Source organism: Lagenorhynchus albirostris, chromosome 10 (assembly GCF_949774975.1).
Source record: "Lagenorhynchus albirostris chromosome 10, mLagAlb1.1, whole genome shotgun sequence".
In the NCBI taxonomy this organism is placed as follows: domain Eukaryota; kingdom Metazoa; phylum Chordata; class Mammalia; order Artiodactyla; family Delphinidae; genus Lagenorhynchus; species Lagenorhynchus albirostris.
In genome coordinates, this window is record NC_083104.1 from 60,080,270 (window position 1) to 60,106,632 (window position 26,363).

At 37.9% G+C, this 26,363-nt stretch overlaps 2 protein-coding genes across 2 annotated transcripts in view; both read right to left on the reverse strand.

The window, feature by feature from the left end:
• Positions 1–6,655, reverse strand: part of ZNF451 (zinc finger protein 451) — a 103,501-nt gene extending 96,846 nt beyond the window's left edge. The window contains exon 1 of the mRNA XM_060162507.1: positions 6,560–6,655. Coding sequence (XP_060018490.1) covers positions 6,560–6,580 — 21 coding nt within the window. The 5' untranslated portion in view covers positions 6,581–6,655. The remainder of the gene's footprint in view (positions 1–6,559) is intronic.
• Positions 6,656–7,219: 564 nt separating this feature from the next.
• On the reverse strand, positions 7,220–26,363 carry KIAA1586 (KIAA1586 ortholog). The gene is given in 11 exon segments (XM_060162513.1): positions 7,220–7,531; positions 11,150–11,300; positions 12,209–12,563; positions 13,277–13,304; positions 15,760–15,795; positions 17,629–17,746; positions 19,733–19,786; positions 19,788–20,855; positions 22,192–22,272; positions 25,638–25,721; positions 26,249–26,363. Coding segments are annotated over 6 exon segments (1,359 nt in total). The 5' UTR covers positions 26,270–26,363; the 3' UTR covers positions 7,220–7,531; positions 11,150–11,300; positions 12,209–12,563; positions 13,277–13,304; positions 15,760–15,795; positions 17,629–17,695.

Sequence of the window (26,363 nt, forward strand, 5' to 3'; positions counted from 1 at the left end):
AGGGGTTCCCACGCCCAGAGGGGAAACAGGGGAGACCCTGGAGAGGGCAGAGAATCAGAAGGGAATGAGGCCAGCATTTACCCTGCCCACTTGGGCCCTGGGGAGCCTGCTGAGGTCCTGGGCCTGATCCTCTGCCCATCAAGACCTCCTCCAGCCACGTGGGTCCTGTGGGAGTGGGAGGGAGAAAGGGGGAGAAAAACTAAAAGCTGGCCGAATTGGACCAGCACCCATGAGGGGCAGCTGGGTGGAGGGGAAGGGTACCATGCCTGGAGCGGCTCACCCACAATTAGGGATCAATGGGGACAGGGGAGACCCTCAGGAAAGCGGAGGATCGGAAGGGAGTGCAGCTAGAGTTTTCCCTGGCCACTTGAGCCCTGGGGAGCCTGTTGAAGTCCCGGGCCTAATCTGGGACCAATTACAAGTATTAAAATTGAATCTGTGATTTAAAAACTCCCAACAAACAACACTCCAGGACAAGATTGCTTCATAGGCAAATTCTATCAAACATTTAGAGAAGAGTTAACACTGATTCTTCTCAAACTCTTCCAAAAAACTGCAGAGGGAGAAACACTCCTAAACTCATTCTACAAGGCCACCACCACCATGATACCTAAACCAGATAAAGATATCACAAAAAAAGAAAATTACAGACCAATATCACTGATGAACATAGATGCAAAAATCCTCAAAAAATACTAGCAAACAGAATCCAATACAGGACCTAATAAAGGCCATATACAACAAACCCACAACAAACATCATTCTCAATGGTGAAAAACTGCAAGTATTTCCTCTAAGATAAGGAACAAGACAAGGATTAAAGACCTAAATGTAAGACCAGACACTATAAACTTAAAACTCTTAGAGAAAAACATAGGAAAAACACTCTTTGACATAAACCACAGCAAGATCCTTTTTGACCCACCTCCTAGAGTAATGAAAATAAAAACAAAAATAAACAAATGGGACCTAATTAAACTTAAAAGTTTTTGCACAGCAAAGGAAATCAAAAACAAGATGAAAAGACAACCCTCAGAATGGGAGAACATATTTGCAAATGAAACAACGGACAAAGGATTAATCTCCAAAATATATAAACAGCTCATGTAGCTCAATATTAAAAAAGCAAGCAACCCAATCAAAAAATGGGCAGAAGACCTATAAATAGACATTTCACCAAAGAAGACATACAAATGGCAAAGAGGCACATGAAAAGATGCTCAACATCACTAATTATTAGAGAAATGCAAATCAAAACTACAATGAGGTATCACCTCATACCAGTCAGAATGGCCATCATCAAAAAGTCTACAAACAATAAATGCTGGAGAGGGTGTGGAGAAGAGAGAACCCTCTTGCAATGTTGGTGGGAATGTAAATTGATACAACCACTGTGGAAAGCAGTATGGAGGTTCCTTAAAAAACAAAAAATAGAACAACCGTATGACCCAGCAATTCCTCTACCGGGCATATACCCTGAGAAAACCATAATTAAAAAAGAGACAGGTACCCCAATGTTCATTGCAGCACTATTTACAACAGCCAGGACATGGAAACAACCTAACTGTCCAACGATAGATGAATGGATAGAGATGATGTGGTACATATATATACTGGAATATTACTCAGAGATAAAAAGTAACGAAATTGGGGGGCTTCCCTGGTGGCGCAGTGGTTGAGAGTCCGCCTGCCGATGCAGGGGACACGGGTTCGTGCCCCAGTCCGGGAGGATCCCACATGCCGCGGAGCGGCTGGGCCTGTGAGCCATGGTCGCTGAGCCTGCGCGTCTGGAGCCTGTGCTCCACAACGGGAGAGACCACAACAGTGAGAGGCCCCCATACCGCAAAAAAAAAAAAAAAAATAGTAACGAAATTGGGTCATTTTTAGAGATGTGGATGGACCTAGAGTCTGTCATACAGAATGAAGTAAGTCAAAAAGAAAAAAAACAAATATCATATATTAACACATATATATGTGGAATCTAGAAAAATGGTACAGATGAACCTATTTTCAGGGTAGGAACAGAAGCGCAGAGGTTGAGAATGGACGTGTGGATGCAGTGGGGGAAGGGGAGGGTGGGAAGAATTGGGAGATTAGGTTTGACATGAACACACTACCATGTGTAAAATAGATAGCTAGTAGGAACCTGCTATATAGCACAGGGAGCTCAGCTCGGTGTTCTGTGATGACCTAGATGGGTGGGATGGGGCAGGGGGAGGGAGGTCAAAGATAGAGGGAATATATTTATACATATAGCTGATTCACTTGACTGTACACCAGAAACTAACAAAACACTGTAAAGCAAGTATACTCCAATAAAAAAATTATTTGATAAAAAAAAATGTTAATCCCACCCCCCCCAAAATAGTTTAAAGACATAAATATAAGACATGAAAGCATAAAACTTCTAGATGAGAACACAGGCAAAACATAGTCTGACATGAAATACAGCAATGTTTTCTTAGGTCAATCTTCCAAGGCAGAAGAAATAAAAGCAATAAACAAATGGCACCTAATCAAACTTATAAGCTTTTGCACAGCAAAGGAAACCATAAGCAAAAGGAAAAGACAACCTATATACTGGGAGAAAATATTCGCAAACAATGCAACTGACAAGGGCTTAATTTCCAAAATACACCAACAGCTCATACAACTCAATATCAAAAAGCCAAACAACCCAATCAAAAACTGAGAAGACCTAAATAGTCATTTCTCCAAAGAAGACATACACATGGCAAACAGGCACATGAAAAGAAGCTCAACATCACCAATTATTAGAGAAACGCAAATCAAAACTACAATGAGGTACCACCTCACACCAGTCGGGATGGCCATCATCATTTACAAATAATAAATGCTGGAGACTTCAATTAAAAAAAAAAAAAAGAACTCCAATAAATGCTGGAGAGGTGTGTGGATAAAAGGGAACGCTCCTACACTATTGGTGGGAATATCAATTGGTGCAGCCACTATGGAGAACAGCATGGAAGTTCCTTAAAAAACTAAAAGTAGAGTTAGCATATGATTCAGCATCCCACTCCTGGGCATATATCCAGGGGAAATTCTAATTTGGAAAGATACATGCACCCCTACGTTCAAAGCAGCACTATTCACAACAGCCAAGACGTGGAAGCAACCTAAACGTCCATCAACAGAGGAATGGATAAAGAAGATGTAGTGTATATATACAATGGAATATTACTCAGTCATAAAAGAGAATGAGATGATGCCATTTGCAGAAACATGGATGGACCTAGAGATTATCATACTAAGTGAAGTAAGTCAGAGAAAGACAAATATATGATATCACTCATTTGTGGAATCTAAAAGAAAAAAAAGATACAAATGAACTTATTTACGAAACAGAAACACATTCACTAACATAGAAAACAAACTTATGGTTACCAAAGGGGAAGGGGTGAAGGGATAAATTAGGAGTTTGTGATGAACAGATACACATACATTATATATATATAATAATATACATTATTATATAGTAATATATAAAATAGATAAACAACAAGGTCCTACTGTATAGCACACGGAGCTATATTCAATATCTTGTAATAACCTATAATGGAAAAAAATCTAAAAAAGTGTATATATGTAAAACTGAATCACTTTGCTGTATATATGAAACTAACATGACATTACCGATCAACTATACTTCAATAAAACAAAACAAATAACAGAAAAAAATGTTTACAGCAACAACCTACAAAATATAAAAAACGTAGGATTTAAATTCGTGTGTAAGACCTATATGAAAAAAATGCAAATATTTACTAAAAAAAGAAAAGCTATAATTTAAACTGAACTTGTTCCTGAATTGGAAGAATCAGTTTTGCAGAGATATAACTTCTTTCTCAATTTGAAAACTATTTAAGTGTAATTCCAATCAAAATGATCATAAAACTAATCTGGGGGCTTCCCTGGTGGCACAGTAGTTAAGAATCCCCCTGACAATGCAGGGGACACGGGTTCGAGCCCTTGTCCGGGAAGACACCTAGTGCCGCGGAGCAACTAAACCCTTGCGCCACAACTACTGAGCCTGTGTGCCACAACTACTAAAGCCCATGTGCCTAGAGCCCGTGCTCTGCAACAAGAGAAGCCACTGCAATGAGAAGCCCACACCACAACAAGAGTAGCCCCCACTCATCACAACTAGAGAAAGCCCGCACACAGCAACGAAGACCCAACGCAGCCAAAAATAAAAAACAAAACCTCATCTGGACTAATAAACTTATAAAAATAGTCAAAATATTTTTAAAAAACAAAGAATTTTGAGTTATAATTATCAGGTGTTATAACCTCTAGTAATTAAGACATTAAAATGGCAAATTAAAGCATGATTTCATTTCATTTCTCCCACAATTTTTTTTTCAAGATGAATATAAAAAAATAAATAAGTCCACAAAGACAGCAACAGAGATTTTTCTTTTGTCTTCATCATCTTGGGAAGTAGTCTGGGATTTTGAGAGGTCATTTTACATGTATAACTACCATTTATAGAATGATTACTCCATGCCAGGTGCTGTATTTTGCATCTTACACATATAACTTCATTTGATCCATACAACCTTACAGTGTATTATCTGGTATTATCTGCATCAGCCATTTGAAAAAATGTTGTGAGAAATTAAATAGAGTAGTAACTGATTTCACAGGGCAGAGGAAGCAAACCAGTTTGCCCCAGAAAACCCAGGAGGGGCTCAGAACTGACCTGGTATAATGGATGATGTAGATAAGGTTCCATATAACAAAGATAGGTTGAAAGACTGCATGCAGGAGCCATAAATCCCTCCTCCTACACATCTCCACATCTCTACTCACAAGACATTCTCTGCATTAAGTTAAAAGGAGACATCCAGGGCCCAGGACACCAGGTGCAGTTGTGGGCATGAGTGAGAGCTGAAAAGAGAATTCACTGAAAGTCTGTTTTGGGAACACGGTCACTTCCAGCCCCCTTTTGCTGTCACATGTGCAAAGTATTAACAGCCGGAAGAACCACAGGATCTTCTGGAGAGCAATGCAGCACCAAACAAAGGACTCAGTCTCAAGACTGATACATAGGATAACTACCCAAACAGACAGCTTTCTACCCAGCGATTCAAGAGTGAAGTTCCCCATAACATTTAAATATGAAAGAACATCCAAGGATCAAATGGAAAGGCCCTGGAGAGAAAAAGTAAATCTAAGGTAACAAGAAAAAGAGATCTTGGTTCCGTGAAACAGATACTGCCCAGAAAATAATATTTAAAAGAATTTTTTTCTAGAGGGATAAAGGGCATCCAGAAATAAACATAGTATTTTAATGAAAAAGCAATAATCAGGGAACAAGAAATAGGTCTTGGAAATTCGAGTTTTGACAGTTGAAATTAAAAATTCAATAGATGGCTGGAATTTACATAGGCAAGGAAATGTCTCAGAAACAGAAAAAGCAGCTTGGGAGACTCACAAAAAATTGCAGAAAAAGATATAAGACAGAGATTCAGTTCAAGGTAACTGGATTTCCAGGATAATTGGACTTCCAGAAAGAGATAAACTGAAGGGTGGGAGAACATTATAATTTGTATAAAAAGTAATAAAATAAATTTTCCCAGATTTGAGAGATCCATCATGTACCCAGTACAATAAATTTAAAAAGCTAAACAACAGGCACATGTTCTTCCAATTCCAGTATATCAGAGACAAAGATTACAAGAGCCCCAAGGAGTATGAGGACACAGGTTCTGAGTAAAAGGAGAATCAGAGTTGCACTGGGCATCCAAATAGCAACAGTAGATGTAACTCTGGTATAAACGCTGGTAACCTTGCTACCTCTCTACTCCTCCTCTGAGAAAGCAAACAAAACAATGAGGAAAAATAACAAATAAGTAACCAAATAAAGATTCTTTTTAAATGCCCCACTTTCTCAGCAAATAGACAGAAAAAATCTGCAAAACTCTAAAGAAACACGGACTTGCCTGGTGGCAACAGTGGTTAAGAATCCGCCTGCCAATGTAGGGGACACAGGTTCAAGCCCTGGTCCGGGAAGATCCCACATGCCACGAAGCAACTAAGCCCGTGCACCACAACTACTAAGTCTGCGCTCTAGAGCCTGCGAGACACACTGCTGAGCCCGCGTGCCTAGAGCCCGTGCTCTGCAACAAGAGAAGCCACTGCAATAAGAAGCCCGCACACCGCAACAAAGAGTAAGGTCCCTGCTCGCTGCAACTAAAGGAAGCCTGCGTACAGCAACGAGGACCCGACACAGCCAAAAAGAAATATAAATAAATAAAATAAAAACTCTAAAGAAACGCAATTAAAATTAAACAGAAAATGCAAAGGAAATGTCAATGGGCCTCATGAGTGGCAGATCTCAGAAAGTACCAGGCAAGTATACTTCCTGAAAGGCAGAAACTCCTCCAGAAATGCAAAATCTAGAATCTGTAAATCTAACAACTGAGGGGGGAGGTGAGCTGAGCTTCAGCAGAAGTCAGATGCAGAGAGAACAGGCACAGAGAGTATTTGGAGGGCTCCCGGCAGCAGATCTCAGAAAGGTCCAGCAAAAACATACCCCCTGAGGTGCAGGGCTCATCTGGAAGAGCAGGGGCTCTGTCCTCTGTCTGCTGTGCTGGTGAAGGACCTGGGGATGCAGGACCAGTGACAAGTCCTCTCCGACTGAGCCTGGGTCAGACGACAGAGGAAGCAGGGCTACACAAAACATTCCTCAGAAGAGCCACAGCAGCCAGAGTCAGTGGTCTCTGTGAAGCAAAGAGGGCCCCTCCTACCATCCACAAACCCAGATGCAAATAGCTGAGCTGGGAAAAACCAAGTCATTAAGAAACAAGTGTTCATGAAAGGCTATGGCACAGCATCGGTAAGTGATTTTATAAGAAAAAATGTGGGAAAGAGCTGCAAAATTGTCAAACGCAAGAAAGCCATTCACAGAAAAACATTGCCATAGAACAGATGAAAACACTGAGTGCACATTCCATCACAGGGTAGAACTCTCTGTGAGACTGTCATCTCCACGGAGGACGCAGAACACAGGGCAGGAACTCAGATGTTAATAAATTTTTCTTTGGCACTTTTGTTGCACTAACTATAGACTTAGGAAGTCCTTTTCCTTTAGAGAACATAAAAATATCCACCACTGTTTACTTTTCTGTTATGGCTTCACTTTTAGCTCTTTACTCCATCTTTAATTTTTTTCTGGAATTTGGTTTGAGGCAGGAATAGACTTAAATTTTTTCAGTATATCTATTTTATTTTGGGATGGGGAAATGCGTATTTCCAAGAAACGATATTGCATGCTCATGGGCCTGCTAGAAATTCTCTGGTTTGATGCGTCACTTGTACTGAGGGTGGAATCTACTTGCAGCTTCTTCACGAGTTTGTGCTCCGATCAGCACAGCCCAGCGATGTCATGGGTGTCTCCCAGCCTGTCACTGCACCTGTCCTTGTGCTCACTGCCAGGGAGGCTGCAGAGTCTCCAACAAGATCCAACGTTAAGACTTACAACTGAAGGTGCTTTTGTTTCAGGTAACTGTAAAACCCATAAAAAGCAAATTTAAAAAAACGGCAAATTTATGGCAGTTTTATAATACTTTTAATAGTTACATGTTATTTTTATATCTATTTTTATATTAGTAGATATCTACTATATCTGCTTTTGCTCAAAAATGCAAATTATTAGTAACTATTATTCATGAGGAGAATTGAGAACTGTATAATTTATTCAGAGGAATTCCACCATAGAAACTAAAGTATTTTAGATATATTTTTATCTCAAGTAACATTAAAAAAAAAGTATTACAGAAGTTTTAAAACACAAAGTAAAATGAACCCCCAGTACACCCATACATAACCATCATCTTTAAAAAGTTATCAACTATTCTGTCATTCTTCAAGTCACATTTATTGATTGCTTGTTAAGTTTCTGGAAAATGTCCAAGCCTCCCTTACCTCATTTAAAGCTAACAAACCCAACGAACGAGGTTGTGGCAGAATTAGTGTGAAGCTAACAGTTTACTTGCATTGGATACCTTCCAACAAAGGGGCCCTAGAAATATGTTCACATGGTTATGTTTTTGTAAAATTTGCAAAAATCACACATTTTAACCATTAAGAGCGCTGTCTCTTTCCACTTCAACTGCTCCTTTGTGCCTTCTCCTGCTCCTCCACAAAGTGGCAGTGAGCACTTCTAAAATTTTATTAAGGGTTGACTGGGATATACTTTTGTGTTTTGTAATCTCTTCCATGTGTAATTAATTACGTTATTGCTGGCCATCTCAGTTTGGGATGTCTTCTAGAAATACTCTGAATGTGGTCAACTTGAAGAATATTTAAGAGCACTCACTCTGTAGAAAATTTAAAATGCACCAAAGTCTTACAGCTCAGATTTCAAAGAAACTCAATAGAAGTTTCCTCAAATTTGACAACAATCAAAAAAAATTACACTGTATTACTAACAAACGGTTGAGAATTTGAAAGAAACCTCTGTAAACTGTCAAAAATAAAAAGCAAATTTCCATCAACTATGTTAAAAGATACTCAAAATGAGCTTCCTATTACTCCTATTACTATAGAAAAGTATATTACAAAGTTGTCAAATGAAAAGACAAGATGTATGCTTATCTTGGCCTAAATAATATTTCAAATTGCATCTAATACTGTATTCATAGTTTTGTGGGGGTTTTCTTAAACAGCTTGCCAAATTCAATAAGCAATAAGCCCCACAAAACCTGGAACCATTTATGAGGTTAGTATATTATCCTTGTTGAAAGATCAGTTCTTCAAGGTCATGTAGATATTAAAAGGCAGAACATGACTTAAAATCACAGTTTCAATAGTAGTAAATACAAAAAACGATATGGCTAAGTGTTGGTTATCTGTTCATGACTCTGTGATTATGGCAATTCATTTAACCTCTTGGAACTTCAGTTTCGCTGTGTACAAAAAAGAGATCCTATTAGATCATCTTTAAGTCGTCCCTTCAAGACTAGACCAATGACAGCTACCTTGAACTCAGTACTGGGTGGAGGACACAGTCTATCACAGGGCATGGGGCATGGGTTGCTAGGCTCTTAGACACGTTAAAATTTGTAGAAATTTGGTGATTTTTTGGTTTATATTCTTTCCTAATAATGACTATAGGAAAACAGCCAGCCCCACCCCCCCACCAAAAGGAATATATAGGGGTAAAGAAGTGTAATTACACTTAGGGTTCTGTTGAGTTAACCAGCCTAGAAGAGAAAAAAATACAGCCGTATACTACTGGGCAGTGCTATATTTGACTAACTCATGAAGTATGTCTAGATGAGGGTTTTTTCTTTTTTAATTGAATTTATTTTTGAGATAATTTAGATTCACATGCAGTTGTAAGGATTTCCCAGAGACACCATGTATCTTCTTCTCAGTGTTCCCTTGGTGAATCTTGCAAAACTATAGTACAATATCACAACCAGGATACTGAGTGACAGTCAAGATACAGAATATTTCCATCACCACAGATCCCTACCACTGTCCTTTTACAGTCACACTCACTTCCCTGACATCCTCACCACCTCCTTAACCTCCTTAACTCCTTAATCTTAAGAATTTTGTCATTTCAAGAATGTTATACAAATGGAATCCTATGATACGTAATCCTCTGAGATTGACTTCTGTCACTCAGAATTAAGTTGTTTTAAATAACAAAAATCTGTTCCTCCTTACTGCTGAGTAGTACTCTATGCTCTGGAAGCACCACAGCACTCTTGTGCATGTGGATGTTTGGTGGTTTCAGCACCATCTGTTGAAAAGACTACCCTTTCTTTGTTGAATTGCTTTTGCTCCTGTCAAAGGTCAGCTGATTGTATGTTTGTGGATCCATTTCTGGGTCCTGTGTTCTGTTCCATTATCTATTTGCCCACTCTGTCACTACCAAACTGTCATTTTTGGTGAGTCATGAAGCTGGGTAGTCACTCCTCCAACTTTGCTCTTTTTCTTCAATACGGAGTTGGCTATTCTGGGTCTTTGCTTTGCCATATAAACTTTAGAATCAGTTTGTTGATATCCACAAAGTAACCTGCTAGAATTCTCATCTGGATTACACTGAATCTACAAATCAAACTGGAAGAACTGATATCTTAACAATATTGAGTCTTGCTATCCATGAACCCAGAATATCTCTCTACTTACTTAGATCTTCTTGGATTTCTTTCTTCAGAATTTTAGTTCTCCTCATACATTTCTGTACACAATTTTTCCTTACATATATATTTCCTAACACATATATTCCCTTACACATATTTTCTTGGATTTATACCTAAATATTTCTTGTAGAAAACACACAGTTGGTTCTTACTTTTTTTAATCTACTCGACAATCTCTTTTAATTAGTATATTTTGACCATTCACATTTAAAGCGACTATTGGGGGAATTCACTGGTGGTCCAGTGGTTAGGACCCTGTACTCCCACTGCAGGGGGCCCAGGTTCAATCCCTGGTTGGGGAACTAGGATCCCACAAGCCGTGTGGTGTGGCCAAAAATAAAAATAAAGTGACTATTGGTATAGACAGATTAACATATACTACATTTGTAACTTTTCTACATGTTACCTTGTTCTTCCTTCTTTTTTTTGTTTTTTAAAAAAATATTTATTTCATTTATTTTTTTGGCTGCGTTGGGTCTTCGTTGCAGCACGCAGGCTTCTCTCTAGTTGAAGTGTGCAGGCTTTCTCTCTCTAGTTGTGGTGCAGGCTCCAAAGCATGTGGGCTCTGTAGTCTGCGGCTCATGGGCTCTCTCATTGAGGCGGGCGAGCTCAGTAGTTGTGACGTGTGGGCTTAGCTGCCCCACAGCACGAGGTATCTTAGTTCCCCAACCAGATATCAAAACTGTGTCCCAGTCACTGGAAGGCAGATTCTTTATCACTGGACCACCAGGAAGTCCCCTTTTTTTTGTTTTTGCTTTTGTTTTTGTTTTCCAATCTTTTCTCCCTTCTCTGGTTTTAATTGAGCATTTTATATGATCCTATTTTATCTTCTTAGCATATCAATTATACTTTTAAAATTTTTTTAAAATATTTTAGTGGTTTCTCTTAGTGTTTGCAACATATATTTACAAATCTAAGTCCACTTTCAAACAACACAATACTGCTTCATGCTTACCCTTTTTACTTACTATATTTTCTTCCTTCCTGATGTTCCCAGATTCCTCCTTTAATCGTTTGTTTACAGAACTTCCCTTAAACGTTCATTTTAGCATTGGTCTGTTGATGACAAATTTCCTTAGTTTTCCTTCACCTGAGAATGTTTTGATTTCTCCTTCATTCCTGAAAGATATTTTCACCAGATAATCTATGTTGACAGTTCTGTCAGTATTTGAAAAATGTTGTGCCTCTTTCTGGCCTCTTCTATTTTTCTCTATATGTAAGGTGCCTTTCTTCCTCAGTGCTGTCAAGACTTCTGTCTTTAGTTTTACAAAATCTGACTTTGTAACTGGTGTGTATTTCTTAAATACACTCAGCTTCTTGAATTGAGATTTGTCTTTGCTCAATGGGGAAAGTTTTCAGACAATGTATCTTACTTTTCTAGCCCTGCCCTCCTCCTTTCCTTCTGGTTCTCTGATGACATGAATATTAGCTTCTTTGTTATAGTCCCACAGGTACCTGTGGCTGGATTCTTTTTTGCCCCAGTCTATTTCCTCTCTTGTTCAGATTGTGTAATTTCTATTGTTTACCTTCAACTTCACTGATTCCTTCCTCTGTCCCATCCATTCCTCTCTTGAGCCAATCCATTAAGTTTTTTATTTTGGTTATTGTATTTTTCATTACTAAAATTTCCATTTGGTTCTTTATATCTTCTACTTCTTTGCTGAGACTTCCTCTTTTTTGTGCGGAGACATTCTATGTTTTCATTCATTTCAAAAACACGTCTTAATTTCTTGTTGAAGCTTTAAAATCTGTGTCAGATAATTCTAGCATCTATGGCAGCTCAGTGTTGGTATCTATTGTCTTTTTCACTCAAGATATTCCTGGTTCTAGGAATGCCATGTGACTTTTTATTGAAACAGACATAGACATATTGGTTATTATATTATGAGACTCTAGATCACAAACTTTCTGCTTCAGTTGGTTTCCACTGACACCACTTTAGGAGCAGAAAGGGGGATGTTGTTTGTTGCCTGGTTACTACCAGGTAGTAAAGAAGTCCAAGCTCCCTAGTTAGTTTCTGTTAATACCTGAAGTTGGGGGAAGGGGCTCCTTAATGCTGAGCAAAGGTAAACGTCATGACTCTCCATTAGGCCTCCTCTGACATCAGCCCAGTGGGATGGGATTCAGGTCAGTGGTACTTCATTATAAGCTGGCAAAGGTGGAAGTCCAGGCTCCCCACTTGGCCTTTGGTGGTTTGGGTGAAGCTGCAGTGTTCTCTGTGGTATTTGGCTGAAGCAGAGAGGTTATTGTGTAAAATAATATGTTTTCTGTCTTGCTAACCTGCCCCTCCCTGATCTTTTGAAGAGAAGACAGGCTTTTTGCAGGGCTTTCTTGTCTGCATCCATTGGCATTTCCAGGTTGCTAGCTTCTTCAGCTCCAAGCCTGGGATATGAGGCAAATAGAAAACTCAGGGAACTCACCATTCTATCATTCTGTGAGTTCTAACGTTCATAGCTGGTCTGCCTTCTCTCCATCTTTCAGTCTTCTTATGTTTATAAACAATGTTCAGGGTTTCCAGTACATAGCAGGAGGAATCCCAAAGTACATTCCCCACCCATTTACCCTCAACTTTTGATTTTATATCTATCTCCTCTAGACACACATTATTGGGTCTTGCTATTTATTCATTTTGGTTCATCTCTGCCTTATTAACTGGTGTGTTTAGACCATTATTTATTTTTTTTATAAATTTATTTATTTTTGGTTGCGTTGGGTCTTCGTTGCCACGTGTGGGCCTTCTCTAGTTGTGGCGACCGGGGCTACTCTTCATTGTGGTGTGAGGGCTTTCCATTGCAGTGGCTTCTTGTGTTTCGGAGCACAGGCTCTAGGTGTGCGGGCCTCAGTAGTTGTGGCACGTGGGCTCAGCAGCTGTGGCTCACAGGCTCTAGAATGCAAGCTCAGCAGTTGTGGCACACAGGCTTAGTTGCTCTGTGGCATAAGGGATCCTCCCGGACCAGGGCTCAAACCCGTGTCCCATGCATTGGCAGGCAGATTCCTAACCACTGCACCACCAGGGAAGTCCAGACCATTATTATTTAATGTAATTATTGCTATGGCTATATTTAAACATAATTGTAAGTTTTGTTTGTACTCACTGTTTTGTTCTTCTGTACCTTTTCCTGCCTTTTAAAAAAACATTTAAACATTTTTAAAACTTCCATTTTATTTATATTTTTTAGTTATACAATCTTTTCTTTTTATGTAGTTAATATTGTACCACTTCATGTAATACATAGAAACTTTGCAACCATATACTTCACTATACCTAACCCCTACTATTTTATGCTCTAGTTCAGCGGTCCCCAACCTTTTTGGCACCAGGAACCGGTTTTGTGGAAAACAATTTTTCCACGTTGGCGGGGGGGGGGGTGTATTGTGTGTGTGTTGGGGGGTGGTTCAGGCAGTAATGCAAGCAATGGGGAGTGGCAAATGAAGCTTTGCTCGCTCACCCGCCGCTCATGTCCTGCTGTGCGGCCCAGTTCATAACAGGCTACGGACCAGTATCAGTCCATGGCCCAGGGGTTGGGGACCCCTGCTCTACTTGTCATGTGTCTAGTACAAATGACAAAATAATGTTACAACTTTTGCTTTCTTTTAAAGAAATCAACAAGAAAAAGTGGTATTTTATATTTGCCTATTTAACCATTCCCATGCTTTTTGGTCAAATCGGCACCACTTCTCAAAACTTGAGGATTACCAAAGTGCACCATTTTCCTCTAATGTGGATGAATATAAATTTTATATTAAGACTGTTCCTCACCTTCCTCATTAACTCATGACAAGTAAAGAAATATCACTTGGCACCAACATGCTTGTAAATTAAAACACAAACTTAAGCAATAAACCAGGTAGCAGTACTGATTATAAGGTAAGTTGGTTATAAGATGTTTTTGTTTTCACACTATCAATTGCAATTTTTAAAAAATGTTTAATATAAAAATCTTGTTGAAAATTCTCTGTCCAAACCCTGAAATCTCTACAATATTAAAAAAACAGGAAATATTTTCAACTCATTTTTAAGAGTACCTCAATTTCTCTTCAAAGTAAACATGAAAGGTTATATAAGGCGTAACTATATACCTGAAATTTAAAACAGAAGAGTATCTTATTTCCCTTAGAAGTTCACTGGGAAATAGGAAAATTTGGAGATGTAAACGATTCATAAAAATGAACTGATATGTAGGAAATGTCCAATACTATGCAAGCATTTACTGAGCTTCTACTATGTGCTAGTCATTGCTACTAACCAGGGTTATAGACTCTTTTCAAGAAACTCACTACCTAGTAGGGGAAAATGACAAAAAAAATGAACTCTTACTATAAGGAAACCAGAAAGGTTGAACTTTACTATCTTGAAGAAAGTGGGGAACTAGTGAAGGATTTTCAGTAGGGGAGAAAAATGGTAAACCTCACAGACTGGCTAAACTACCATCCACTCCCCTTGCCCCCCTTGCTTACCTTTATTACAGAAGCTAGGAAAGGTAAAAATTCACATTCCAAGCCTCTACTGCAATGAGGGATGGCCACATTGATACAGTTCTTGCCAGTGAAATGCAAATCTACTTGAAAAGCCTTCTGGCAAACCTTTTGATTTTTTGATATCCAGGGCTTGTTCCAACCCTTGCCTTCTTGCCTTAAATCCAGCATGTGTAAAACTGTGCCAGTCATGCTATAACCCTAACGGAAAGGCCAAAATCATCCCAGGTAACATAGCAATGATACCACTGAGCTACTCAAGCAAAGCCTGAAGCCATCTCCAGATTTCTTGTTATTCAAAATGGTAAGTCCATTCAAGTGATTTAGTTGGGTTTTCTGTCATGAGTCTGAATGTCTTTTTGACCAATAAAAGTTATAAGAATAAATGTGTATTTCAGAATAGCCATTTCTGAGTTACTGTGGAGGATGGATTAGGAAGGGACAAGAATGAAGGTAGTGAGACTTGTTATTAAGTTATTATTGTACTCTAAGCAAGAGAAACAAGGGCAGTGATGATAGCGAGGAAAATATAGATTCAGAGATATTTAAAAGGTGAGAGAGAAAAGGCAAGATAAAGAAAAGGTTTCAAATATCTTCTAAGTTTCAAGTTTGAGAAACTAGGTGGATAGTCATGCCATTCTCCAAAACACATATGGTGAGGCATAAGTTCAGCTTTGGACATATTCAGCTTGGATACCTATGGGACAACACGTGAAAGTGATAAGGCAGTTGACTATGGATCTTGAAGTCAAGAGTGAGGTCTGGATTAGAGAAACCCAGATTTGAGAGTACCATCAGATACAGAGTACTGTCCAACAGAATTATAATGTAATTCTAATTACATATGTAATTCTAAAGTTAAAATAAATAGATGGATTTAATTTTAATATTTTATTTAACTCAGTTTTTCCAAAATATTATTTCAACATGTTATCAATATAGTTATTAATGGGGATGATTTACATGCTAAGTCTTTAAAATCTGATGTGTATTTTATACTTAAAGCTCATCTCAATTAATCTGAATGCCTTTTTCATCACAAATACTTGATCTATACATAAATTTCATAAAACTTACAGTTGAAAAAAGTAGATTCACATACCCATACTGTTCCAAACACATTTAAGTTTGCCAGTACCTGAAAGAAAATTTTTCCTTTACTTTTTAAATCCACACTGGAAAAATCCTGTTTATCTGTTTTAAAAAAATTGATTTGCCTTCAGAGCAAAAGCACAGCAGTTTGAAAACTACATTTGTCCAAGTTAAGTAAATTCAATAAATCTTGTGTCAGCTCAGTATTGCTAACACTGAACTCAGAGTTACTGAGTAAATTGAAAAGCAACTCTAAACTTATCAATAAGTAACATTTTTCAAATTTTTCTTGTAGTTTTTGTAGTAAATTTACCTGTCAAAAACAGTTAAAATCTTATGCATACCAATTCATATTAGAAAAATGTGTAAAGTTATTCTGACTTTTATTTTTTAAAGTTTCAATTTCAAAATAAATTCTAGAGGCTTCCCTAGTGGCGCAGTTGTTAAGAATCCGTCTGCCAATGCAGGGAACACGGGTTGGAGCCCTGGTCCAAGAAGATCCCATGTGCCGCAGAGCAACAAAGCCCACGTGCCTAGAGCCCGTGCTCCCCAACAAGAGAAGCCACCGCAATGAGAAGCCCACGCACTGCAATGAAGAGTAAGTAGCTCCCGCTCACTGCAACTAGAGAAAGCCCGCGCACAGCAATGTAGATCAAATGCAGCCAAAGATAAATAAATAAATAAATATTTAAAAAATTTTTAAATAAATAAATAAATTCTAGTACTTGTCTAGGTAGCACAAGTAGGCTTTTTCCCTTACTTGGAGCTTCAAATTTAGATCATTCATATTCTGTTTAATACTGAGCAGAAAACAAACGGCCCAATTTTCTCTTTGATTATTTAAATATTTGGCTAGCATTTCTGTTGTTGTAAGAACATCTTGAACTGGTGTTAACGGTACAGTTAAGTTTTGTAGAACTTTTCCACAATTCAACCAACTGGCAAGAGTACACAAATCACTAAATTCATTGTCTTTTCATTTGTTCAGCAATCCTGTAAGCTGATGTTGACTCATAGCACTTAACACGTAACAACTGTACCCATGACAGCATCATAGAGATCATTTCGGAAAACTGAGCACAAGTACTCTCAAACTGTACCACACAGTGGAATGAAGAAATAGGGGAAACACCAAGCTCATTTAAAAATTCCAGTGAAATCTGACTTTTGACCTAACCTAGCTGGAATGCCATTTATTGTGACAAGAAGTACTTTTTTCTCATCTAGATGAAACTCTTTTGATAATTTAAAGATTAAAATATAGCTATACAGGTCATGAATTGAAATTATTTCTTTGTAAATTTTTAAGTCCTATGAGACAAACGCAATCCAAGTATTACTTGGACAGCACATTTTCTATTACATAACTCATCTAAAGCTAAAGAAAAGTACTTGTAATTTTTCAGATTTTGAATCAATTAATCTTTAATATTGTTAAAAGTTCCTGTATTCTACAAGCAACATTTGGTGACAACTGAAGACTCTGTGCTTTTTTTATTAGATGTTTTTAGGCTTTAACTCATAAATTTCTAACAATTTCTATAACTGAAATAATGAACTTTACTCTCCATCTATCTAAAACTAATTCTTTTTCATGCAAGAATCCAAGCTGTTTTATACCTGGCCAAACTTAACAAACTCAATCCTTTTAAAAGTTGTTCAAAAAAATTCTGTTGGACATTTCATTGTGATTTCAGGCGACTAAATTTCAATTCTTTTTTGACTTTTGAAAGGTAACTTCATCCACCCATTCATTATGCATTTGCTGGAACTGTCTCAATATTGTTACTTTACTGTCTTATTTTTTGTTAAATTATAGCTTGTTTTTCTCTGCCACAACAAACTGCAATCGTCATTCACTGTGAAATCTGCAACATACCTTCTTCCAGTCTTTGTTTACTGTCCCAGTTGTAGGACTAGCTTCTGCAGTTCTACTTGTTGCTTTTTCAGTATGCCTTCATTTTAAAATTTAAAGTTCGTTCATATTCATGTCTAAACTAGAAAAATAGTAAGTAAAACAAGTATATCAATTATCAACTATGATTTACAGAAGTAATCACTGTAATTCCTGTTGTCAGCATAAAATATTCAGATAAATACACTATGTTACATTGATTCATAGTAAAAAATAATTTACATTGAATCCAACACCAACTCAATCAGTGATGTTTATATATAATACCAGACATAGCACATGGAGTCTGACAAGCACATTCCAACAATCACACCTTAAGCAAGATAACAAAATTAAATGTATTTTTTAAAAAAACAAATAAGTTGAGTTCAACAAAAATATTTCACACTGCTTTAGTTTTTATGTTTAATTAAAATTAATTTAAAAATCTACTTTCTTAGTCCTACTGAACTCATTTCAAATGCTTAATAGCCACATGGTCCTAGTGGTTACCATATTAGATAGTGCAGATCTGGAAATGAGAAAGACAAAAGTCACAAGGCTTGCAGTTTTTATTCCATTTCTCTTTTATTTGATATAACTTCCAGGGCTCAGAAGTTATTTGGGTTATATTACTCTTTCGTATCCTCACAAAAAAATAAAACAAAGCAAAAATGGAATTTTTGGATGTTCTGTATAGGATTCCCTGAAATATGTATTTGGCTCACTCTAGCAGACATGGACCAACCTCTAAAAACCCATTGCTCCTAAAAACAATCAACTTTATCTCTTTGGAGAATGCCTTTTAAACAGCAACGTGCTGAATAATGTTTAACAGCTGGCTTTTGAAATAAAAATGTATGCATTTAAAAGATGTGCAGCATACAATTTACAAATGATAAAATCATATACAATACTCTTTTCTCTTTGGCCGCACCACACGGCTTGCAGGACCTTAGTTCCTTGACCAGGCATTGAACCCAGGCCACGGCAGTGAAAGCACCAAGACCTAACCAGGGAATTCCCACACAATACTCTTTCTTGTACGTTCCATATAGCCAACTGATTCTCATAGACTTTTGTTGACTTTTGTCAAACTCTTGTATCTGTAGCTAATCTGTGATTGCAATTTGACCAGGATTTTACAAAGGGAGTTGCATCCCAATCAGCTAACTCTTTTCCCAACAAACTTATAGTCATTAAATCTGATATATGACCTACTGTTAAACTATTTCTCACCCTTGTACAAATTATGTTCATTAAACTGAAACCTCTTTCAGCTTCAGCACTATTGACTGCAATGGTGATATCTTTTAGCTTTTTGTACGGTTGTAGGAATTGAAACATTGTTTGACTTTACATTATTATTTACAAATTCCCGAAAATCATTCAAATCAACTTCGAATTTTAAAATTTCACACAAATGAAATAATTTTTTTTCACCAGTTATCCATGGTGAAGTTATTTCTTCATAAGGCCATGTAGAAGGTTCTAGCAAATCAAAATAATTAAAAATACTTTCATCATGGTTCCTGTCAGATAAAAGACGTAAGTTCATGTGTTGAATTATATTTTCTAGTAACATGTTCCTAGGAAGGGCATTAAATTTATTATTTTTATTAAATGGAATATCTTTAAACTTATCTGACTTAATCAAACCTTCAATTTGAGATTCATGCTTTCCAGCACCAATTTTTAAATTTTCCAAGGCTTTTATGGTACGTTTGATCAATTTTTGTGCTTTCTGAATGTTAGCTGAGCTTGACTGTAATGCAGTTGAAAGTAGTGAAAATTCTTCAAGAATGTCAATCATTAAAGCAAGGTCTTGCAAGAAATTAATGTTAGCTAATCTCTTTGCCAAACCAGAATGAAAATGAGAAAAATGCATATATAATACAGGATATGCACGCCATACAGCAGTAGCAGCTTGTAAACTACATGCGGCCCATTTTGGTCCCATTATCCGGCCAATTTTAACAATTTCAGTTTCAAGATCTTTAGCTACATTTTCTAAAAGCTTGTTTAGATTTTTATTAGATTGATGATAATTAGAATAAATTTTATGGAGAAATATTTTTAAATGATTCACCCGTTTTATTTCAGATATTGAATCATCAAGGGACAAGTGCAATCGATGGTTTAAAACAGTTCCAAATAATGATTTCAGGAAAATTTTCTAACAACTTTGTAGCTACTCCAGACTTTCTTCCCAGCACTGTATTAGCACCATCAGAACAAAATGCAATTAAATTTGCTTTCAAATATTCATTAGTGAAACCACAATCATTTAAAGTACTCAATAATGTATTGAAAATACACTCTGCTGTGGTTGACACCAATTCTTTCAAAGCAACAAATAACATAATGGGTGCAGGAACCGATTGAACTGTGCACTGGAGATAAATCACGAAGGTCCTTTTCTTTGAGACTGTGGATGCCTCATCAATTACAATACAGATTTTGGCATTTTCTTCTATAATATTCTTAAATATCGTCATCTTCATTTCTTTTGCAATATGCTTTGCTATTCTTGTTGCACCGTATCGTGTATTTAAACAACTGACCTCTCCATTTTTCTCTTGTAATTCCATTGCCCCTTCAATCTCAGATAAAGGTCTATTATGTTTTATTAAACTATAAACAGTATTGAAAACTTTCACAGTAGGATCAATATTTTTATTACTTTGTTTATGCACTAAATTAGAAACTGAGTCATTAATTGATTCCTTTAACAAATCCTGAATTTTACCATGGGCTTTAGAAACATCATGTTCCCTAATTTTTTTTCGCAGGGAAGCTTGTCTAGTAGTTTTATTACTGCCATTAGGGGTTACTAAATATGCAATCCACTCCTTGGACACATGGACATGCTTTACTGCTTTCAATCCCAAATGCTGAACTGTTGAGCAATCCTTACATCCTAATTTACCTTCTTTTATTTCAAGCCATTTGTACTGTTCTGTAAACATAAATGCTTGTTTTTCATTCCAACAATCTGAAAGCACAAGATTATCCATTTCTTCCTTTGATGAACATGATGGCTTTTCTTCAATGATTGGTTGTTCAACATATTTGAAATTTGATTCCTTAGACTTAGACAATCCACAATAGTTTTTGTTCCTATTGTTACTTTCTGTGCCTGTTTTCACTTTCTTCGCATTTAAAAAATGCAATAAATCACCCTGTCGTTTTGGCATTTTAGGGAACAAAATCTGAAAAATAATTTTACATATGTAAGTAAAAGTCACGATAACACTTTTAGGGTTAATGTAAAAACTTCTGTTAATGATTTCTTTATATAATTTTAGAAATTAATTTTAAACTAGAATACTTACCTTGATTTTCAGTTTATACCTATAATTTCAATATGACTTGCTATTTCTTGAAAAATGCACTATCAGTTTTTTAAATTCTATAGCCAATAATAAGGTCCCAATCAGCTAACTCTGATAACTTTTGATGATCACCCAATTCAACAGAAAAGTTGCTCATATGATTTACAAGTATAGTTCTAGTGTGAAGAGTGGTTGATACTTTCATTTACATTATTAAGAAAAATGTAAAAAAAGATGTATATCAGAACTCCACTCATTCATCAATGATAACATCAACATCTTTGTTGAATCAATGAAGAGTTTTCAAATACTGCAAGATTTCCTCAATGTTTTGTATAGCATAGATAGAGCCTAGTAGTTAGAGACATGTTTTTAGGCTTAATCTGCATTAACATTTCATCCATCACTTCCTTCAGTTTAGACAATCAACAAATAATAAATCACGCCCTGCTCTGTACAATCGTTTGCCAATTACCTTGCTGTAAACACTTCCATCTTCCTTCAGGAGCACATTGTTATACCATATTCCTACCACACAGTACAACAGATGTAAATAACCTCAAGTGTGTAGATATTAGGGTATGAAGAGTTTTGAGCATCTATTACCTTAAACATGATAATCTATTTACCTTTAAGTTTTTATATACTTCAATTTTTAAATTGATGTATAGTTGATTTACAACGTTATGTTAGTTTCTGGTGTACAGCAAAGTGATTCAGTTATATATATTCTTTTTCACATTCTTTTCCATTATAGGTTATTACAAAATACAGTAGGACCTTGTTGTTTATCCACTTCATATACAGTAGTTTGTATCTGCAAATTCCTAACTCCTAATTCATCCCTCCCCTATCTTTCCCCTTCGGTAACCATAAATTTGTTTTCTATATCTGTGAGTCTGTTTCTGTTTTGTAAATAAGTCCATTTGTATCATATTTTAGATTCCATATATAAGTGGTATCATATGGTGTTTGTCTTTCTCCTTCTGACTTACTTCACTTAGTATGATAATCTCTAGGTCTATCCATGTTGCTGCAAATGGCATTATTTCATTCTTTCTTATGGCTGAGTTATACTTGAATTTTTAATAATGGCTATGTTTAACAATCAGCTCAAATTTAACAAACAATTCTTGCAAGCCAGTTCAAGCCACCTCCAGCACATACTGCACTTAATGACACAACTGAAGAAACACAAATATAATATACTTACATCACTATGATAGGTGCTACGCTCTTTATCATCACCACAGATCAGATCAATGTATTCAGGAACAGGTCTTGATGGTCCCTCCTAAAAAGGAAGTCAGCAAATTTACAAGTCATTAACAATCATTCAAACCAAATGTGCCTTTACAATCACTAGGGGTTTTTTGGTTGGAATTAGCAAGAATTCCTGTGAAGAGGTGGCCTCACCCGTGGTGCAAAATAATCAGAAACAGAACCAGCAGAGGTAAAGATTCAGAGAAGACCAATATGCAATGACGACAAAACCCAAAAAGAGCCTAAATCTATATAGAGGAAAAAAGCCATGTACTCCTTTGGAAACGGGAAATAGACCAGGGATAATGTTAAAAAGACACAGATATCACGGTACAGTATTTTTTAACTGGGATGGTTATCAATAATCTTTTACATATCTAAGCTCAAAAGCATGGAGTTCTTTGATATCTCTGCTTCATCCTCCATACCCTTACGCAACCAAATATCAAATCTCTTCAATCTTTTCTTTACACACATACTACCTTCAACATAGACCAGGCCTTAAATACCCGAGTTGAAAACCTAGATTTTATTTTACAGGCAAAGGAATCAACTAGTAGTGTTCAGACGGGAACCACATTAAAGCTGTGCTTCAAGAAGATTAGGAGACAGGACTTCCCTAAGACTCCATGCTCCCAATGTAGGGGGCCCAGGTTCAATCCCTAGTCAGGGAACTAGATCCCACATGCCATAACTAAAGATCCCATGTGCCTCAACTAAAGATCCTGTGTGCCACAACAAAAAAAAGATCCCACAGGCCACAACGAAGATCCCACATGCTGCAAAGAAGATCCCGCATGACGCAACTAAGACCCAGCACAGCCAAATAAACAAATATTTTAAAAAATAAAAAATAAACTTGAACTGCTAATTATTTTTTAAAAAAAAGAAGAAGAAGATTAAGAGCGTATGAAATGTGGGATGATCAGTTAAGAAGAAAACCAATGCAGACAAATGGTAATTTAATACTAAAGTAGAGTGAGGGCAAGGAGAATAATGAGCAAGTGCCCTCTTCTGTATGTACACTGCACTTCAGGAAAATTTACACCAAAGATAAGAGCTCTTTCTGTACTCCCCAATTTTCATCATTCCTTTCTTTCAGCATATTGTGTTTAGTTTGGGGCTTATGTATATGGCAGCATACAAAGAGGATGCTGTGCCGTAATGCAGACTGAGGCTGGAAAATAAGATTTATACGAAAAAACTAAGGAATCCAAACCAGAATACATCAAGTAGTAACATTCTTGATAAAAGATATAAAAAGAACACAAAAATTTTTTTGTATCTGAGAACCCTCAAGCAGAGCATTGTACCCAGTAGCATTTCATCTTTTTTGGATGGTACTATAAGAAACATAGTAATAAACACATCCTGATGGAACCCAGCATAGGATGGGGTGAGAGGAAGTAAATTCTGATCTGAATGTAGTTTAAAGGAGAATTAAATGATCATTTTTATGTGGCACCATTTAAATGCAACAGGAATATTTTTACTAGATTCTTTTCGTACTGCAATTCCACTCAGTGCATATAATTCATTTCTTATTGAGCTGTCAAATCTTCAATCCTCTAATTGTAAACAAGGCTATTTCTAAGAGGTTCTATCAAGCTGGATGTACACTACTCTGGATGCAAAGGTACAAAAAATTCTCTATATTTAAAATAAAATTTAAATTAAGATGTCTAAACCTCACCTTAACACAAGCTAATATTAATATTAACTCAGTCAGAATTTATAACATGATTATGCATTTAATCCTGAGAGTATGACACAAAATTACACCCATTTATTTCTCCAACCTTAATTTTGTAGAATCCTACTGTGTTTCTCAAAATAAGGCACACAAATCATAAACACTTGTGTCACGCCTAGCTAGAGCTGCACAAAACACCATCAAAGTCATCGTATCCTATTCATTGTCTTTATACCACGGTCAGGAAGAACCTAAATTATTTTTCCTAATGACCCCTGCAATCCTCTTTCCAAATGTTTTTCAGTACAAAAACAGACATCATGGCTCTTCAATTTCCACACCTACATCACTTACTCCTCACCACATGGGGAGGCAAAGTCAGCATACAATCCTTCTTGGTATCCCCAAATTTATAAAAGTTCAAGTGTCAAGAAAAAAGTACCACATGCACTATTGTGGCGAAGAATGTCAAGGAAATGATCTTGATCTTTTAAAGAATTTCTATATAACCCTACTAGAACATAAAAACAATGTTACCACAACCTTTAGGGAGGGAATTTTGTTTGATTTAAAAACAAGTCATTTGCAAGAGGAAGGAGATATAGGGATATATGTGTATGTATAGCTGATTCACTTTGTTATAAAGCAGAAACTAACACACCATTGTAAAGCAATTATACTCCAATAAAGATGTCAAAAAAAACTGAAAAAAAAATAAAAAAAAAACAAGTCAATTACATGGTTGCCATAAACCTACAGTAACTAAGAAACACACAAAAATTAAACAGGCAAACCTTTAAAAAAGATTATACACCTTTAACAGCAAACCTCAACTAACTACAATATTCAAAAAGAGTCGTTCACAGTAGAAATATTCTCTAGCTAACTAAGATACTACTTTAAGCAGAGCCTTTGTAAAACTTTAACAGTGTGGGGTGGAAATTATCCTCAAATGTATCATAGCACCCCCTTCAGTTTTTGCAACCAATATTTTATAAAGTGTGTTCACAGCTTCATACACCCCTGCACCAACATGAAGATTCCTGGGCCCCACCTCCCATTTCTGATTCCATAGGTCTGGAGTGAGGCCCGGGAATCCACACACTTCTACTTACTAATGCTTGAAAACTACTGTCCGAAGGGAATAAAAACAGAAAAATACAGGATGCTCCTGGTGATACGGGCCCTTCATTGTGAACCTCGCCTGCTGGACTGTGCTGTAACAGGATGAGCTCGGAGCTTAGTGAAGTCTTCAAGCCACCCGCCTTCACGTTATGGAGACACACAGGCTCAGAAGTTGAGTTCCTGCAGCCCTTCTGGTTTTCTACCTCATTCCTCATCACTAGCCGCCCCTTCTCCCTAACCTGTGTGCTATCTTTTAGAAGTTACTCTTGTCTCATTTCAAAACACTCTTAGGAGACCACAACCCTGCGTACATGAAAGGCTCTAAGTGCAGGGGGAGAGGCGAGATTCAGGGTACAACACGCACCGCAGGCCACAGGCTTTGTGATGCCTACTGGGGCTGCTCAGACACCTCTTCAGGCAAATTCCCTACTCCTATGCCCTACTCCACAGGGTACAGTCTCTATCAGACACTCACACACGTTTGCTGCATGAAGAACAAACAGGTGAGAGGTAATCACATCACGGCTTATCACGCATAGTCTCTGACTCGGAAAAACCCGAATATCGTCGCTACTTACACTAACAAACTGAATGTCACCTTCATTTTCCTCGGGTGTTGACTCGGACGCCTCAGGCCCAGCTGGAGGGACACATTCTATTATCTATAAAATAAGCCAAAACACGGTTATCTGGACAACCCCGCACTTACAGAAGATTTTTCCTAAGGGAACGAAGAACGAAAGCTCTCGCGGAGACCTAACGGAGCCCCAGCCTCCGCGAGCCCGAGCTCGCGTCCGTGGACCGCAGGGGCCCCTCCGCGTCCCTTCTCTCCGAGGAGCAGGGAGCACGCTTCCCCCAAGAGGCAGTCGGCCTCGGAATCCACGCCGCGCCCGCGCCGAGCAGCGGTCCCCGAGCCGGGCGGCCACTGTTGCTGCGGGGCCCTCTCCCCCAGGCCCACTAGGTCCCCAGGCCCCAGACTCTAGGCCCCAAACTCTAGGCCTCCAGACCCCCAGGCCCCTAGTCCGCCAGGCCCCAGATCCCAAGTCCCCCAGGCCCAGGCCCCCAGACCCCCTGGCCTCCTAGGCCCCAGACCCCCTAAGCTCCCCAGGCCCCCTAAGCCCCCCAGACCCCAGGTACAGCCCAGCACCCCCCGGACTCTGCACAAGGCCGGGCCCAGCCCGCTACTCACCTCCGACCCTGGGTCTTCCATCTCCCCGCCGCCGCCTCCGCCACCGGCGGTAGAAAGGGCTGCAAACCCCTTCCCCTGAGCAGCGGCCCAGTAGGCCCGTGGGGCCTGGCCTCCC